Below are 19,102 nucleotides of genomic sequence, written 5' to 3'. Positions count from 1 at the left end.
GTGATTAAATCACAATTTTTTTCCCACCCATATCGCCCAGCCCTACTTCTAACTAAGTTTACGCTTGAGTGAAAGCACTAAATAACGTGACACTTAACCTTCATGTGCTTTCTGTTGCTACTTGGTGCTCTTTCCTCCAAACTTTGTAATGTGTGTAAAGTGTACCCTTCCTTCATCTATGCATTGAGATATTCCAGTTGTATCGTATTCACAGTCTAATTAGTCCGTTTTATTCTGTTTGGACTGGCCCACCCCCTTCCTTAGTTTAAAATATTCTGTGCTACTATCTTTTTTTCAAATACATCTGAACCCATGCCATGTAGGTGCAATCCGTCCTGTACATATTATACCAAACTGAAAAGTTGGCCCAGTGCTCTAAAAAGTCAAAGGAATTAACTGCCCTAAGCTCCTTTTGACTTACTAGGTTAGAGCATGGCACTGGTAATATATCAGAAAATACTACCTTGGAGGTCCTTGCTTTAAATGATAAATTCTCTAGAAATTATATATTTTATGTACTTAGTAACATTTACAAAAATTAGGTTCATTCAAATAATGTTTATAGCAAATTATTGACATTGCTACTTTGTCATATATGTAACTATACGTTTGAAGCAATTGTATTATGTGCTGATAACTGTTGGCATTGTTGCCTTTGTCTGTCTTTCAGGCACTCCAGAAAAAAAGTAAAAAAAAGTGATATAATATATTGTCTATGATCTAATGATTATTGACTTTATTTTTTCTAAAGGAAGTTTGTGAAGAAGCTTTACTAAGAGGTGCGAAAGTTGGTCTACAGCTGGATGGAGTTGTCTTTGGAGCAGAGGATTTTCGTGCAAGCATAGGTTTGATTTCTTATTTTAATACTAAGAAATATGCCCAGATTAAATATCTTCAGTTTCCTTTAAACTAAAGAAGAAGCTCAGTTAACCATGCTTTTTTTTGCTGTGTTGTAAGTGTCTGTACCAATAGCATTGTATTGTTATTGCACAGCCTTCCTAGTGAATCAATGTCACATCACACGATACTCTAATCTTGAAGGACAAGAAGACACAGCCGTTTTATTAGTAATTGCCAAAATCTGTAAGTCACACACACACACACAAAAACAAACACATGCTCATAAATAGATGGTGTTATTGGTTGATTAGCTTTAGATATTACTGACTTTTTTGCCAGATCTGAAAACTATAATATCTTGAAATGGCGCATTGGGAGTACTTTAGAATGTAGCTGCTGGCATTACCCACTGCTTGAAAAGGATGATTATTTTGTGAGTTACTGCCTGTACTGATATAGTATTATGTAATCAACATCAAGTATCTCAAAGTAGCTTTGGGGAAAAACATTCAATTATAAATTCCTAGGCTTTCTGTATTTTTCTTGAATGGTAGCTAAAAACAACCTTTCTCCAACATTGGTGTGTCCGGTCCACGGCGTCATCCTTACTTGTGGGAAATATCTCTTCCCCAACAGGAAATGGCAAAGAGTCCCAGCAAAGCTGGCCATATAGTCCCTCCTAGGCTCCGCCCACCCCAGTAATTCTCTTTGCCGTTGCACAGGCAACATCTCCACGGAGATGGTTAAGAGTATGTGGTGTTTAAATGTAGTTTTTTTATTCTACTATCAAGAGTTTGTTATTTTAAAATAGTGCTGGTATGTACTATTTACTTTGAAACAGAAAAAGATGAAGATTTCTGTTTGTGAGAGGAAGATGATTTTAGCAGACAGTAACTAAAATCGATTGCTGTTTCCACATAGGACTGTTGAGATGAAGTAACTTCAGTTGGGGGAAACAGTTAGCAGACTTTTCTGCTTAAGGTATGACTAGCCATATTTCTAACAAGACTGTGTAATGCTGGAAGGCTGTCATTTCCCCTCATGGGGACCGGTAAGCCATTTTCTTAGTTTCAAACAGAATAAAGGGCTTAATATGGGCTATAAAACTGGTAGACACTTTTATAGGCTAAATCGATTGCTTTATTTGGACATTTTATATATGTTTATGCTGATAATTCACACTTATAAACTTGGGGAACGTTTTTTAACGTCAGGCACTATGTTAGACACCTTTTCCAGTCAGGGAGGGCCTTCCCAGTTGTAGGCTGAGCCTCATTTTTGCGCCATTACTGCGCAGTTGTTTTTGAGAGCAAGACATGCAGATGCATGTGTGAGGACCTGAAAGTAGTTGGAAAAGTTCCTAGAAGGCGTCATTTGGTATCGTATTCCCCTCTGGGCTTGGTAAAGTCACAGCAAAGGCTGTAGCTGGGACTGTATAGGGGTTAAATCTGTAACCGGCTCCGGTTTCGTTATTTTAAGGGTTAAAGCTCTGAAAATTGGTGTGCAATACTTTTAATGCTTTAAGACACTGTGGTGAAATTTTGGTAATTTCTTCATTTGAACAATTCCTTCATACTTTTTCACATATTCAGTAATAAAGTGTGCTCTGTTTAAAATTTAAAGAGACAGTAACGGTTTTGTTTTAAAACGTTTTTTGCGCTTTATTGACAAGTTTAAGCCTGTTTAACATGTCTGTGCCTTCGGATAAGCTATGTTCTATATGTATGAAAGCCAATGTGTCTCCTCATTCAAAATTGTGTGATAATTGTGCCATAGCGTCCAAACAAAGTAAGGACAGTACTGCCACAGATAATGAAATTGCCCAAGATGATTCCTCAGATGAGGGGAGTAGACATGATACTACATCATCTCCTACTGTGTCTACACCAGTTTTGCCCACGCAGGAGGCCCCTAGTACATCTAGCGCGCCAATGCTTATTACCATGCAACAATTGACGGCTGTAATGGATAACTCCATAGCAAATATTTTATCCAAAATGCCTGCATATCAGAGAAAGCGCGATTGCTCTGTTTTAAACACTGAAGAGCAGGAGGGCGCTGATGATAATTGTTCTGTCATACCCTCACACCAATCTGAAGTGGCCATGAGGGAGGTTTTGTCAGATGGGGAAATTTCAGATTCAGGACAAATTTCTCAACAAGCTGAACCTGATGTTGTGACATTTAAATTTAAATTAGAACATCTCCGCGCACTGCTTAAGGAGGTGTTATCTACTCTAGATGATTGTGACAACTTGGTCATTCCAGAGAAATTATGCAAGATGGACAAGTTTCTAGAGGTTCCGGTGCACCCCGACGCTTTTCCTATACCCAAGCGGGTGGCGGATATAGTGAATAAGGAGTGGGAGAAGCCCGGCATACCTTTTGTTCCCCCCCCCCTATATTTAAGAAATTATTTCCTATGGTCGACCCCAGAAAGGACTTATGGCAGACAGTCCCTAAGGTCGAGGGGGCAGTTTCTACTCTAAACAAGCGAACTACTATCCATATCGAGGATAGTTGTGCTTTCAAAGATCCTATGGATAAAAAATTGGAAGGTTTGCTTAAAAAGATTTTTGTACAGCAGGGTTACCTTCTACAACCCATTTCGTGCATTGTTCCTGTCACTACAGCAGCGTGGTTCTGGTTCGAGGAACTAGAAAAGTCGCTCACTAGAGAGACTCCGTATGAGGAGGTTATGGACAGAGTTCACGCACTTAAGTTGGCTAACTCTTTTATTTTAGATGCCGCTTTGCAATTAGCTAGATTAGCGGCGAAAAATTCAGGGTTTGCAATTGTGGCGCGCAGAGCGCTTTGGCTAAAGTCTTGGTCAGCAGATGTATCATCCAAGACAAAATTGCTTAACATCCCTTTCAAAGGTAAAACTCTCTTTGGGCCAGAATTGAAAGAGATTATCTCAGACATCACTGGGGGAAAGGGCCACGCCCTTCCACAAGATAGGCCTTTCAAGGCCAAGAATAAGTCTAATTTTCGTTCCTTTCGCAATTTCAGGAACGGACCGGCCTCTAATTCTGCATCCTCTAAGCAAGAGGGTAATGCCTCACAGCCCAAACCAGCCTGGAAACCTATGCAAGGCTGGAACAAGGGTAAGCAGGCCAAGAAGCCTGCTGCTGCTAACAAAACAGCATGAAGGAGTAGCCCCCGATCCGGGACCGGATCTAGTAGGGGGCAGACTCTCTCTCTTTGCTCAGGCTTGGGCAAGAGATGTTCAGGATCCCTGGGCACTAGAAATAGTTTCTCAGGGTTACCTTCTGGAATTCAGGGAACTACCCCCAAGGGGAAGGTTCCACATGTCTCACTTATCCTTAAACCAAATAAAGAGACAGGCGTTCTTACATTGTGTAGAAGACCTGATAAAGATGGGAGTGATACACCCTGTTCCAATGACGGAACAAGGAATGGGATTTTACTCAAATCTGTTCGTAGTTCCCAAAAAAGAGGGAACCTTCAGACCAATTCTGGATTTAAAGATCCTAAACAAATTTCTCAGGGTACCATCGTTCAAAATGGAAACCATTCGAACGATTTTACCCACTATCCAGGAAGGTCAATTTATGACTACCGTGGATCTAAAGGATGCGTACCTACATATTCCTATCCACAAAGAACATCATCAGTTCCTAAGTTTCGCCTTTCTGGACAAACATTACCAGTTTGTGGCCCTCCCATTCGGGTTAGCCACTGCTCCAAGGATTTTCACAAAGGTACTCGGGTCCCTTCTAGCGGTTCTAAGACCGAGGGGCATTGCAGTAGTACCGTACTTGGACGACATTCTAATACAAGCGTCGTCCCTTTCAAAAGCAAAGGCTCATACAGACATCGTTCTGGCCTTTCTCAGATCTCACTGATGGAAGGTGAACATAGAAAAGAGTTCTCTGTCTCCGTCAACAAGAGTTCCCTTCTTGGCAACAATAATAGATTCCTTAGAAATGAGGATTTTTCTGACAGATGTCAGAAAGTCAAAACTTCTAAGCACTTGTCAAGTTCTTCACTCTGTTCCACGTCCTTCCATAGCTCAGTGCATGGAAGTAGTAGGGTTGATGGTTGCAGCAATGGACATAGTTCCTTTTGCACGAATTCATCTAAGACCATTACAACTGTGCATGCTCAAACAGTGGAATGGGGACTATACAGACTTGTCTCCAGTGATTCAAGTAGATCAGAAGACCAGAGATTCACTCCGTTGGTGGCTGACCCTGGACCATCTATCCCAGGGAATGAGCTTCCGCAGACCAGAGTGGGTCATTGTCACGACCGACGCCAGTCTAGTGGGCTGGGGCGTGGTCTCGGGAAGAGTCTCTTCTCCCAATAAACATTCTGGAACTAAGAGCGATATTCAATGCTCTCAGGGCTTGGCCTCAGCTTGCAAAGGCCAGATTCATAAGATTCCAATCAGACAACATGATGACTGTTGCGTATATCAATCATCAGGGGGGAACAAGGAGTTCCCTAGCGATGAAAGAAGTGACCAAAATAATACAATGGGCGGAGGATCACTCCTGCCATCTATCTGCGATCCACATCCCAGGTGTGGAAAACTGGGAAGCGAATTATCTGAGTCGTCAGACTTTCCATCCGGGGGAGTGGGAACTCCACCCGGAGATCTTTGCCCAGTTGACTCAATTATGGGGCATTCCAGACATGGATCTGATGGCGTCTCGTCAGAACTTCAAGGTTCCTTGCTACGGGTCCAGATCCAGGGATCCCAAGGCGACTCTAGTGGATGCACTAGTAGCACCTTGGACCTTCAACCTAGCTTATGTGTTTCCACCGTTTCCTCTCATTCCCAGGCTGGTAGCCAGGATCAAACAGGAGAGGGCCTCGGTGATCTTGATAGCTCCTGCGTGGCCACGCAGGACTTGGTATGCAGACCTGGTGAATATGTCATCGGTTCCACCATGGAAGCTACCTTTGAGACAGGACCTTCTTGTTCAGGGTCCATTCGAACATCCAAATCTGGTCTCCCTCCAGCTGATGGCTTGGAGATTGAACGCTTGATTCTATCAAAGCGTGGGTTTTCAGATTCTGTGATAGATACTCTGGTTCAGGCCAGAAAACCGGTAACTAGAAAGATTTACCATAAAATATGGAAAAGATATATCTGTTGGTGTGAATCCAAGGGATTCCCATGGAATAAGATAAAAATTCCTAAGATTCTTTCCTTCCTGCAAGAAGGTTTGGATAAAGGATTATCTGCGAGTTCTCTAAAGGGACAGATTTCTGCTTTATCTGTCTTACTACACAAACGACTGGCAGCTGTGCCAGATGTTCAAGCATTTGTTCAGGCTCTGGTTAGGATCAAGCCTGTTTACAGACCTTTGACTCCTCCCTGGAGTCTAAATCTAGTTCTTTCAGTTCTTCAAGGGGTTCCGTTTGAACCTCTACATTCCATAGATATTAAGTTATTATCTTGGAAAGTTTTGTTTTTGGTTGCTATTTCTTCTGCTAGAAGAGTTTCAGAGTTATCTGCTCTGCAGTGTACTCCGCCCTATCTGGTGTTCCATTCAGATAAGGTTGTTTTACGTAATAAGCCTGGTTTTCTTCCAAAGGTTGTTTCCAACAAGAATATTAACCAGGAGATAGTTGTACCTTCTTTGTGTCCGAAACCAGTTTCAAAGAAGGAACGTTTGCTACACAATTTAGATGTAGTCCGTGCTCTAAAATTCTACTTAGAAGCTACAAAAGAATTCAGACAAACATCTTCTCTGTTTGTCGTCTATTCTGGTAAAAGGAGAGGTCAAAAAGCAACTTCTACCTCTCTTTCCTTTTGGCTTAAAAGTATCATCCGATTGGCTTATGAGACTGCCGGACGGCAGCCTCCTGAAAGAATCACAGCTCACTCCACTAGGGCTGTGGCTTCCACATGGGCCTTCAAGAACGAGGCTTCTGTTGATCAGATATGTAAGGCAGCGACTTGGTCTTCACTGCACACTTTTGCCAAATTTTACAAATTTGATACTTTTGCTTCTTCGGAGGCTATTTTTGGGAGAAAGGTTTTGCAAGCCGTGGTGCCTTCCGTTTAGGTAACCTGATTTGCTCCCTCCCTTCATCCGTGTCCTAAAGCTTTGGTATTGGTTCCCACAAGTAAGGATGACGCCGTGGACCGGACACACCAATGTTGGAGAAAACAGAATTTATGCTTACCTGATAAATTACTTTCTCCAACGGTGTGTCCGGTCCACGGCCCGCCCTGGTTTTTTTAATCAGGTCTGATGAATTATTTTCTCTAACTACAGTCATCACGGTACTATATGGTTTCTCCTATATTTTTCCTCCTGTCCGTCGGTCGAATGACTGGGGTGGGCGGAGCCTAGGAGGGACTATATGGCCAGCTTTGCTGGGACTCTTTGCCATTTCCTGTTGGGGAAGAGATATTTCCCACAAGTAAGGATGATGCCGTGGACCGGACACTCCGTTGGAGAAAGTAATTTATCAGGTAAGCATAAATTCTGTTTTTCCTGCTATGGAATTTTGATAGTTAACTGCAGGCTAAAAAGGATTTATATCTCCAATGGAAACTCTGCCTTAATAGTTTTGTTCCTCTTTGAGAATGTAAGACTTGACTCTTGCTCAAAGAGTTTTTGAGAGGTCTCCCCTTGGATCAAGACCTTTCTATGGCTGATGCTCTGATTAAGCTAAGATGGTACATACATTGGATTTGGTAATGTGTTACACTCTTGAACAAAGTAATGTAAAATGACAACTCGTACAAAGGAAATTATTCCACAAAAAAATTACTTTAATAAGTACAGAACAATTCAGTCAATTAAGGCTTAATTGCTTACTTTTCAAAAGCAGTCCCTGATCCATAAACACCAGAATCTAAAGCTTCAATTACAGAGATCTGGGAGATAGTGAGGTCCTCACTGCATATATTCTTAGGGCATCTCTTCTCATGAATTACATCTATTCTGTGAGTTAACATAATTTATTTTCTTATATTTATCCATTACATGTCTTCACATAATACTGTAGACGGGATGCTCATAGTTGATAATAGTACACACTCTATACACACTATAAAGTACCATATGTATGATATATCTATAAAAAATGAACCAGGATAGTTCTTTATAAACCTTTTGAGTAGGTGTTACTGTCTTACATTTCATCACCTAGTGGGAGGCCTTACCCCTTGTTGCTCTTTCCAAAGTGAATTCAAGCCATTTATTTTAGATAGTCCATTGTTATGGTTTGGAGAGACTCTCTGAAATGTTTATTGGATAATAAATATGATCTTTCCTTAGATATAGAGTTACTATTAGAAAATCTGTTGAGATTTGATTACCTTGTCCTGTTGTATAGAATATGAAGTTGTTACGCATTAACGGCTAGATTTAGAGTTTTGTCGGTAACGACCCGCGTAGCTAACGCTGGCTTTTCCCCCCCGCACCTTTTAAATACCGCTGGTATTTAGAGTTCACAGAAGGGCTGCGTTAGGCTCCAAAAAGGGAGCGTACAGGCATATTTACCGCCACTGCAACTCTCAATACCAGCGGTGCTTACGGACGCGGCCAGCTTCAAAAACGTGCTCGTGCACAATTCCCCCATAGAAAACAATGGGGCCGTTTGAGCTGAAAAAAAACCTAACACCTGCAAAAAAGCAGCGTTCAGCTCTTAACGCAGCCCCATTGTTTCCTATGGGGAAACAGTTTCTAAGTCTGCATTCTAAGTCTGCACCTAACACTCTAACATGTACCCCGAGTCTAAACACCCCTAACCTTACACTTATTAACCCCTAATCTGCCGCCCCCGCTATCGCTGACCCCTGCATATTTTTTTAACCCCTAATCTGCCGCTCCGTACACCGCTGCAACCTACATTATACCTATATACCCCTATTCTGCTGCCCCTAACACCGCCGACCCCTATAATATATTTATTAACCCCTAATCTGCCCCCCACAACGTCACCGCCAGCTACCTACAATAATTAACCCCTAATCTGCTGACCGGACCTCACCGCTACTATAATAAATGTATTAACCCCTAATCCGCCTCACTAACCCTATAATAAATAGTATTAACCCCTAATCTGCCCTCCCTAACATCGCTGACACCTAACTTCAAGTATTAACCCCTAATCTGCCGACCGGACCTCACCGCTACTCTAATAAATGTATTAACCCCTAAAGCTAAGTCTAACCCTAACACCCCCCTAAGTTAAATATAATTTAAATCTAACTAAATAAATTAACTCTTATTAAATAAATTATTCCTATTTAAAGCTAAATACTTACCTGTAAAATAAACCCTAATATAGCTACAATATAAATTATAATTATATTGTAGCTATTTTAGGAATAATATTTATTTTACAGGCAACTTTGTAATTATTTTAACCAGGTACAATAGCTATTAAATAGTTAATAACTATTTAATAGCTACCTAGTTAAAATAATTACAAAATTACCTGTAAAATAAATCCTAACCTAAGTTACAATTAAACCTAACACTACACTATCAATAAATTAATTAAATAAAATACCTACAAATAAATACAAATAAATAAACTTACTAAAGTACAAAAAATAAAAAAATTATTTACAAACATAATAAAAATATTACAACAATTTTAAGCTAATTACACCTACTCTAAGCCCCCTAATAAAATAACAAAGCCCCCCAAAATAAAAAAATGCCCTACCCTATTCTAAAATTAAAATAGAAAAGCTCTTTTACCTTACCAGCCCTTAAAAGGGCCTTTTGCGGGGCATGCCCCAAAGAATTCAGCTCTTTTGCCTGTAAAAAAAACATACAATACCCCCCCAACATTACAACCCACCACCCACATACCCCTAATCTAACCCAAACCCCCCTTAAATAAACCTAACACTAAGCCCCTGAAGATCTTCCTACCTTATCTTCACCACACCGGGTATCACCGATCCGTCCAGGCTCCGAAATCTTCATCCAAGCCCAAGCGGGGGCTGGAGATCCATCATCCGGCTGAAGTCTTCTATCAAGCGGCAAGAAGAAGTCCAGAAGAGGCTCCAAAGTCTTCATCCTATCCGGGCAGAAGAGGAGATCCGGACCGGCAACCATCTTCATCCAAGCGGCATCTTTTATCTTCATCCGATGACGAGCGGCTCCATCTTGAAGACCTCCGGCGCGGATCCATCCTCTTCTTCTGACGTCCTAAGTCCGAATGAAGGTTCCTTTAAATGACGTCATCCAAGATGGCGTCCCTCGAATTCCGATTGGCTGATAGGATTCTATCAGCCAATCGGAATTAAGGTAGGAAAAATCAGATTGGCTGATGGAATCAGCCAATCAGATTCAAGTTCAATCCGATTGGCTGATCCAATCAGCCAATCAGATTGAGCTTGCATTCTATAGGCTGATCGGAACAGCCAATAGAATGTGAGCTCAATCTGATTGGCTGATTCAATCAGCCAATCAGATTTTCCCTACCTTAATTCCGATTGGCTGATAGAATCCTATCAGCCAATCGGAATTCGAGAGACGCCATCTTGGATGACGTCATTTAAAGGAACCTTCATTTGGACTTAGGACGTCTGAAGAAGAGGATGGATCCGCGCCGGAGGTCTTCAAGATGGAGCCGCTCGTCATCGGATGAAGATAAAAGATGCCGCTTGGATGAAGATGGTTGCCGGTCCGTATCTCCTCTTCTGCCCAGATAGGATGAAGACTTTGGAGCCTCTTCTGGACTTCTTCTTGCCGCTTGATAGAAGACTTCAGCCGGATGATGGATCTCCAGCCCCCGCTTGGGCTTGGATGAAGATTTCGGAGCCTGGACGGATCGGTGATACCCGGTGTGGTGAAGATAAGGTAGGAAGATCTTCAGGGGCTTAGTGTTAGGTTTATTTAAGGGGGGTTTGGGTTAGATTAGGGGTATGTGGGTGGTGGGTTGTAATGTTGGGGGGGTATTGTGTTTATTTTTACAGGCAAAAGAGCTGAATTCTTTGGGGCATGCCCCGCAAAAGGCCCTTTTAAGGGCTGGTAAGGTAAAAGAGCTTTTCTATTTTAATTTTAGAATAGGGTAGGGCATTTTTTTATTTTGGGGGGCTTTGTTATTTTATTAGGGGGCTTAGAGTAGGTGTAATTAGCTTAAAATTGTTGTAATATTTTTATTATGTTTGTAATTAATTTTTTATTTTTTGTAACTTAGCTTTTTTTATTTTTTGTACTTTAGTTAGTTTATTTAATTGTATTTATTTGTAGGTATTTCATGTAATTAATTTATTGATAGTGTAGAGTTAGATTTAATTGTAGGTATTTTATTTAATTAATTTATTGATAGTGTAGTGTTAGGTTTAATTGTAACTTAGGTTAGGATTTATTTTACAGGTAATTTTGTAATTATTTTAACTAGGTAGCTATTAAATAGTTCTTAACTATTTAATAGCTATTGTACCTGGTTAAAATAAATACAAAGTTGCCTGTAAAATAAATATAAATCCTAAAATAGCTACAATATAATTATAATTTATATTGTAGCTATAGTAGGGTTTATTTTACAGGTAAGTATTTAGCTTTAAATAGGAATAATTTATTTAATAAGAGTTAATTTATTTCGTTAGATTTAAATTATATTTAACTTAGGGGGGTGTTAGGGTTAGACTTAGCTTTAGGGGTTAATACATTTATTATAGTAGGGGTGAGGTCCGGTCGGCAGATTAGGGGTTAATACTTGAAGTTAGGTGTCGGCGATGTTAGGGAGAGCAGATTAGGGGTTAATACTATTTATTATAGGGTTATTGAGGCGGGAGTGAGGCGGATTAGGGGTTAATAACTTTATTATAGTAGCGGTGAGGTCCGGTCGGCAGATTAGGGGTTAATAATAGTAGGTAAGGTAGCAGCGACGTTTGGGGTGGCAGATTAGGGGTTAATAAATATAATATAGGGGTCGGCGATGTTAGGGGCAGCAGATTAGGGGTACATAGGGATAACGTAGGTTGCGGCGGTGTGCGGTCGGCAGATTAGGGGTTAAAAAAAATTAATAGAGTGGCGGCGATGTGGGGGGGCCTCGGTTTAGGGGTACATAGGTAGTTTATGGGTGTTAGTGTACTTTAGAGCACAGTAGTTAAGAGCTTCATGAACCGGCGTTAGCCCATAAAGCTCTTAACTCCTGACTTTTTTCTGCGGCTGGAGTTTTCTCGTTAGATTTCTAACGCTCACTTCAGCCAAGACTCTAAATACCGGCATTAGAAAGATCCCATTGAAAAGATAGGATACGCAATTGGCGTAGGGGGATCTGCGGTATGGAAAAGTCGCGGCTGCAAAGTGAGCGTTAGACCCTTACCTACAAGACTCTAAATACCAGCGGTAGCCCAAAACCAGCGTTAGGAGCCTCTAACGCTGGTTTTGACGGCTAACGCCAAACTCTAAATCTAGCCGTAATTAATTAATTCTGCAAAACAGAGTAGAGAACGCAAAAGCCACCCGCATAATTTTAGGAGCATATTTTCATGTTAATGATTTACCCCAGATTATCTCATCATGTTCTGAGTGTGTCTGTTTAAAGGGACAGTAAACACCCTTGTAATTACAAGATATTTTCTTCTGTTGCTATAAAATAACATATCAGCCAAGTCTTAACATTTTTAAAACAAATTAACATATTTTTCACTGCAATTATTTTTCAGTGGACAAAATCCACCTAGTATTTACCTTATTTGTAGGAGCCAATCTGGGCTTTAGTCTGCAGACAACAAGGTTATATATACAGAATTAGCCTTGAGAAGTCAGCAGGGTGCTTTACATGTTCTGAGAACTAGAAATTGATAATTTTTTTTAGCTAAACTACATGAAAAGGGACAAAAAAATAAATATATATATATGGTATATATATAGGTTATATATATATATATATATATATATATATATATATATATATATATATATAGGTTTTATATATATATATATATATATATATATATATATATATATATATATATATATATAAAGAAACATATTGCAAAGTTGTTTCATTAAGCAAAACTAAACATTTTATATAAAAGTCTCTTTAAAGGGACAGTCTACACCAGAATGTTTATTGTTTAAAAAGATAGATAATCCCTTTATTACCCATTCCCCAGTTTACATAACCAACAACACAGTAACAAAAATACATGTTTTATCTCTGTGATTACCTTGTATCTAAGCCTCTGCAGACTGCCCCCTTATTTCAGTTATTTTGACAAACTTGCATTTTAGCCAATCAGTGCTGACTCAGTGGTAACTCCATGGGCGTGAGCAAAGTGTTATCTATATGGCACACATGAACTAACTCCCTCTAGTTGTGAAAAAATGGCAATATGCATTCAGATAAGAGGCAGCCTTCAAGGGCTAAGAAATTAGCATTTGAGCCTACCTAGGTTTAGCTTTCAACTAAAAATGCCAAAGTTGATGATAAAAGTAAATTGGAAAGTTGTTTAAAATTGTATGACCTATTTGAATCATGAAAGTTTATTTTGGACTAGACTGTCCCTTTAAGGGTAACACATTTGTTTGTGTGAATTGACAATTTTTTCTTTTCTGCTGCTCATCAACAAAATCAAGAGTTCACATGTATTAAAATATGCTATAAATTAACAAATTAACCCTATATCTGCTAAGCCTTTTTTCCACCCCAGTGCTGAGCCAATTTTGAGCTTTTTTGGCTACCTTCATTTAAACCGTATTGTAGGTCAAATTTCAGTAAGTGAGCAACACTTTTTTTTTTAGCAGGCCCAGGAGATTAACAATATGTCATTATTATATTTATAATTCATGGCATGTGAGATAGCTGCAGCAAAAACTGTAAAAAATATATCATTTTTGTGTAGATTTTAGTAAATAATATTGCAAATGGCCCAGTGACCAATTCTCTCACAGACTAGAGAAGGTGAATGTTTAATGAAATGTGGCTATTGGTTTATGCCCTGTGTTGTTCAGCTGCACTTTAAAAATTATTCAAGCTGAATATGCTTCACTAGCATTGTATTTAGCTTAGAAAAAAGGATAACATCAGGGTATATATTAGAATTGTGCTGCAGTTGTTTTCAGCAGCTACTATTTTCCTGTACTAAGACATTTAGCTTATTTCTCGTAAAGATGATTTATTGGGAAATAGCCACAGCCAAAAAGGTGATATACTGCACATTTTATGTAAGCTTTGAGCTCATGGGAGTACGCTTCCATAGGCTCCAATGGGAGCCTCGTTCTCATACCGATAATCACTGCAGAGAACCTAGTGCAGCGAAGGGGAAGGTCGCGCAGTGATGGGCAGCAAAGTTTAAATAAATATATATGTATATGAATATATACATTTATATTTATGTGTTTATATGTGTATGTACACATATTAGCACATAAATATATATGTATATAACCATATACATATATACTTCAAGTTTCAACACAGTCTCCATAGACCGCAATGTAAAGGCACTTTTCTTCATAAATGGAAAGAGTCTACAGCTGCATTCATTACTTTTGGGAATTCAGAACCTGGCCACCAGGAGGAGGCAAAGACACCCCAGCCAAAGGCTTAAATACCTCTCCCACTTCCCTCATCTCCCAGCCATTCTTTGCCTTTAGTCCCAGGAGGTTGGCAGAGAAGTGTCAGAAGTTTTCGATAGTCTCTTATGGAGGGTAGTACTCTTTGGCATGGGACTGGAGTTTTAAGTAGTCCTGTCAGCCTCTCGGTGAGAGCATGGAGAAAAGTTAGAGTCCGGAGATGCAAGGAGAGTCTTTCTGCGAAACCATCAAGCAATCAGCGTTTTCACTGCCTGCTTTCTTCTCTCAAGTCCATGGCAGAAGCGACGCTACTATCTGTCACAGTTGAAGGGCCATGTTCCTGTTCCACAGCGTAGATTCTGGTAAGATTGTTTTATTTTACTTTCATCATAAATGTATTGTATTTCAACTGTTTATCCGAGAGGCTACCACCTCACAGGATTAACTTTGACACAGGGTCTCAGTGAGGCTCCTTTTGTATCTTGGAATCAAGGGTTAATATCTCCTGAGGGGGGTTATTGAACAGGGTTTTTTTTAATCATGTTTGTTATGTGATTCTGTCTGCTACTGTGTAGTTATATTTAGGCTCATGGCTATTTTAGGACATAACGGCCTATGTCTAGTGACGCAGCCTTTACTGTCGGGCGTGCTTTTTTATGGACTGCACGGGTTACCTTGTGACTGGGCGTGGTCACGTTTTGGCTCTCCGTTTCCGCATTCCTTACCGTGTGGCGACAGAGAAATTCTGGTCCGCTGGTGTCTGATTCATAGGAGGTGGTGAGTGCCCCAGCCATTGGGGGTGTAAGGTGTCATTTAGATTTTTCTGATTGGTCCATTTTTTATTCACTATCCCAGTTATGGAGGATTCTGACTTTTTGGAGACGGATGTCTCTGATTCAGATTCTACTTCTTGCGAAGAATATGAATTGGCCCCGATGATACATGCCCATCAGTTAAGTTTCCGAATGCCATTTTAGAGTGCTCCATTCCTCAAGATCAGGGAATCGGGGACCTGATGAGCCATCCTCCTCTGGGGTTACTTTTTCCCACGAGGCGAGTTCCCTACCACCAACTCTTACTACGCGTGCAGGTAACCCAAAGGCTGCTTATCCTTCTATTGAGAGTGGTTCCACATGGCCATATCTACCTCCCGGGAGTGTGCTTACAATATTGTCCGTGTTCCGTTAACCGGGGCTTGTCAGTTGTGGGATCGCCTGGTTCAGTTCAGCTCTCCGGGGGAGCGACTGCCCCTGAGGTTTCGCATTGCTGGAGGATCCCACTCTTAATGGTGCTGGGAATTCTCAGTCTTAATCTTCGAATGGCTTGCATGATTAGACATAAGGGGATGAAGTAATCTTCTTATAGTCTTTGTTATTTGAGTGTCCTTTTCCAGTTCTGAGCTTGGGAGACTCGTATCCCTGTTGGGCTGGTCCTGCGGGTGTGTCCGTTCTTCATGGGCGATAACCTACGGGTTGCTTTATATTTTATTTTAATCCGATGAGGATGGATTTATTTGGTTTAAAGCTCATGTTGTTGTAATATTTCCTTCTGGAACTTTCTTCTCTTGAATTGATACTCGCGTTTTTGTGGGTCTACCGCCACAATGCCCTGAATGCACAATAAGCAGGGCCAGGCATTGTCAGTACCTGGATAGGAGCCCGCCTGAGAACACCAGGTGCGGTAGGCTTATCGCACTCTTTACTTCTACAAAAGTTTGTTCAAGAGTAAGGACATGTTAGCCTTATGTTTGTCTTTCTGTTGTTTTTCCCTCCATATTAGGGGGAGACTATGTGGCCTTGACAGTGCTGGGACCCTTGGTTTCAGGCTAGTCCTGACCGGGTACAAATCTTTCTGTCTTTGAGGCCTAGTTCAGACAAGTCGCACCTTTTATACCTGGCTGGTCCGGTGAGGGCACCGAGTGCTCACACTATGATTGTGTTGTTTTCCTTGTTTTTATTTTATAAGTTTCAGGCATTCTGAGAGGTCTTGATGGTCCGTGGTTTGCATAGGGGCATGGGGGATTGAGTTCAGTCCTCATTAACCTTTCAGTCTAGTCGGCCGGGACTCCGTTGATATCCGCTGCAACATACTCAGCTGGTTTCCGATTTTGCGGGAGCTAGAGTGTTTCCTTCCCGTAGTGGGTTGGAGGTTTGCAGGATCTAGTTCCTTCATGCCGCCGGTTCTTGGCGGCCTTGCCTTGTTAAGGTTTCTTTGGGAGTGTCCTTTTAGGACTTGATCCTTTTGAGGTTCTCTTCCTTCGGGTCGAGATGTTCTGGTCTTCGTCCGTTTTTTTTCTAGCGGCTTTGGCCATTTAATTTAGGAAGTGAGGGCTGTGCAGCTTTTTCTACTTCCGGGAGTTAGTCGTCTCCATATCAGGGACGATAGGCTGTGTTGTCTCCTTTTCCAAGCTTTGCTAAAGGGATGTTTTTACCAGGGTTCGGGATGCTCTGCATTCTTCTTCCTTGGGTGTAGTCCTCCGGAAGGATAATCTGAGAGGATTATGGAGACTAGCCTTCTTTATACTCTCTTGTTCGGGTGACTCTGTTCTTGTTATCATTTCCCTTAGTCTTGGACTTTGTGTGTGTTGTTCTTGCGGCCTTTGGGTTCTAGAGTAATTGCGTGACTTATCGCAACTTAGTACCTTGTTGGGGGGGGTATTGACCTCCTTCTAAGGGTGTTCTCTTCCCTTTGGGCTGGGAATTACGAGTGAGTCCTGTACCCGTTCTCCGGGTTAGCCCAGTTATCTTCCCCTATGAGATTTGGTTTCTTCAGATGGGGTATCTTGTGTTTCCTGGGGGTGTCGTTTGTTTTAAGATGATTCTGGGTCCCGGGTCTAGGGTTCTTGTCTTGAATCCTTCTTATGATCCTGCGGTCTGGTTTCGGGACGACCCAGTTTTTCTGGGAGACTATGTTATGATATAGGGGCTAGCTCATTGGGCTTGCAAGCAGGTAGGCCAGGGTTCAAATCCACCTTCAGGTACTGGTTGTAAACTTTAAGGCCTGACTTGTCCGTCGGACGGAGTGTGCTCCTTTTCATGGGGAGTTTTTGTCTGGATGCTTTTTCATTCGGTCCTTGCTTTGATCAAACTATGGCTTTCATGTCTTTTGGGCATGTGCGCTTTTCTTTATATGTGCCCTCCCCTTTGAGGAGGTAGTTATTTCTTCCTTAAGAGCTGTTCTTCCTTAAGAGCTGGGGTTTCCTCTCTCTGGAATGGTTGTTGTCCTGCCCTGTGTGTAGGAGGTTGGAACATGTGGCCTTATTTCTGTAAGAGGCAGCAGTCTGCTGTTCTGTGGGTTGCCCCATTCCAACTGTTGGAAATTGAAATCTCCATGTAGAGACTGTCAAAGAGAGTTATGACAGGTCTTCCTAATGATCTATTGCACTTTTCTTTGTACCAGGTCCTAGGGGATTCCCCTTGGGAGTGCCTTATTTTGGGGGTTTTCTGTTCCCCCTGTCTATCAGACATGCCTTGGGCTGGTCCAGTGTTTGGAGCAGGATCTGAGATCTGTTGCTCTACTAATTCGTCCTCGGGTCATTCGAGGTACAGTAAGCCTCTTTGAGGTTTCTGATTTTCTACACGTTCAAGATCTGTGGAAAGGACTGGTGGCTTTTGGTTTTCTGAATATTTGGATATTCTGAGCTACCTTTTTGCGACTTTGGGGACTTTCGTCTTCGGTTGTCTTCTAGAGTGCGGTTGCACTGTGTTTAAGAGAAGATTCTCTTCTCTGTTTCAGACTCCCGGTCTTAGCCTGTGGTTTCTGTATTTCTGGGGTCTGGGCGTTGCCTCCCCTTGTTTAAATGAGACTGATTGGGTTTCTGTTAGCTTGACCCGGTTTCTCGGGTTTTTGCTTTGGGTTTTTATTTGGGAATCGTTGTGCCCTTTTTTAGGTATTTTTCTGGAGTTCTTTATGGATGTTTCCTCCGTGTCTTTTCTCCTTTGTGTAAGAATACAGTATTTTGTTCCCTTTCTCTAGTAAGGGGTGTGTTGTTTGGAGACCGACCACTGGGCGACGGTGTCCCCTGGAGGCTTGTTGGTTCAGTCGAGTCTAGTTCCTGCAGTCTCTAGCAAGGCTTGTGGACTATCTGTGGGTCAGTATCCTTGGGCCTTTTTCTTTTTTCAAAGTTTTTCTCTGCCTCGGACGAAGCAGGATTTTGTTGGGTAGGGGTTTTCAGGCCTGGTGCCCTCAGAATGGGCCGCCTCTTGTACCCTCCCATTTTAGCATTCAGTGTCCTCTATGGCTTGGGTATTGTTTCCCAAAAGTAAAATGCAGCTGTGGACTCTTTCCATTTATGAAGAAAAACTTAAATTATGCTTACATGATAATTTTCTTTTCTTCAGATGTAAAGAGTTCACAGCTCCCCGTCCGTATTTTTTCTGTGTGGCGTCTGTTATTTTTGTTCTTCTGGCAACTTTTCATTCTGATGTTTCTTCTACTGTTCCTTGTTCCTTGGCAGAATGACTGGGGGATGAGGGAAGTGGGAGAGGTAGTTAAGACTTTGGCTGGGGTGTCTTTGCCTCCTCCTGGTGGCCAGGTTCTGAATTCCCAAAAGTAATGAATGCAGCTGTGGACTCTTTCCATCTGAAGAAAAGAAAATTATCAGGTAAGCATAATTTAAGTTTTTCTGTGTGGGTTTTTTTTCTATCACCCCACATCTGCTCACTTTAACCCCTTATAACTGCTTTGTGCAGTTATATTTTATTTAAAAAAAAGATGCTCATATTTACATATTTTATAAGGGATATGTACATTTTTTTTTGGGGGGGGGCAATTTGGGA

The 19,102-nt window shown here is 41.3% G+C and overlaps 1 protein-coding gene across 1 annotated transcript in view; it reads left to right on the top strand.

The window, feature by feature from the left end:
- Window positions 1-19,102, top strand: part of CLYBL (citramalyl-CoA lyase) — a 1,241,399-nt gene that overhangs the window by 1,086,014 nt on the left and 136,283 nt on the right. Inside the window, exon 6 of the mRNA XM_053707813.1 lies at window positions 752-845. Coding sequence (XP_053563788.1) covers window positions 752-845 — 94 coding nt within the window. The remainder of the gene's footprint in view (window positions 1-751; window positions 846-19,102) is intronic.

Source organism: Bombina bombina, chromosome 3 (assembly GCF_027579735.1).
Source record: "Bombina bombina isolate aBomBom1 chromosome 3, aBomBom1.pri, whole genome shotgun sequence".
Taxonomy (NCBI): domain Eukaryota; kingdom Metazoa; phylum Chordata; class Amphibia; order Anura; family Bombinatoridae; genus Bombina; species Bombina bombina.
This window is presented reverse-complemented; position numbering and strand designations above follow the sequence as displayed.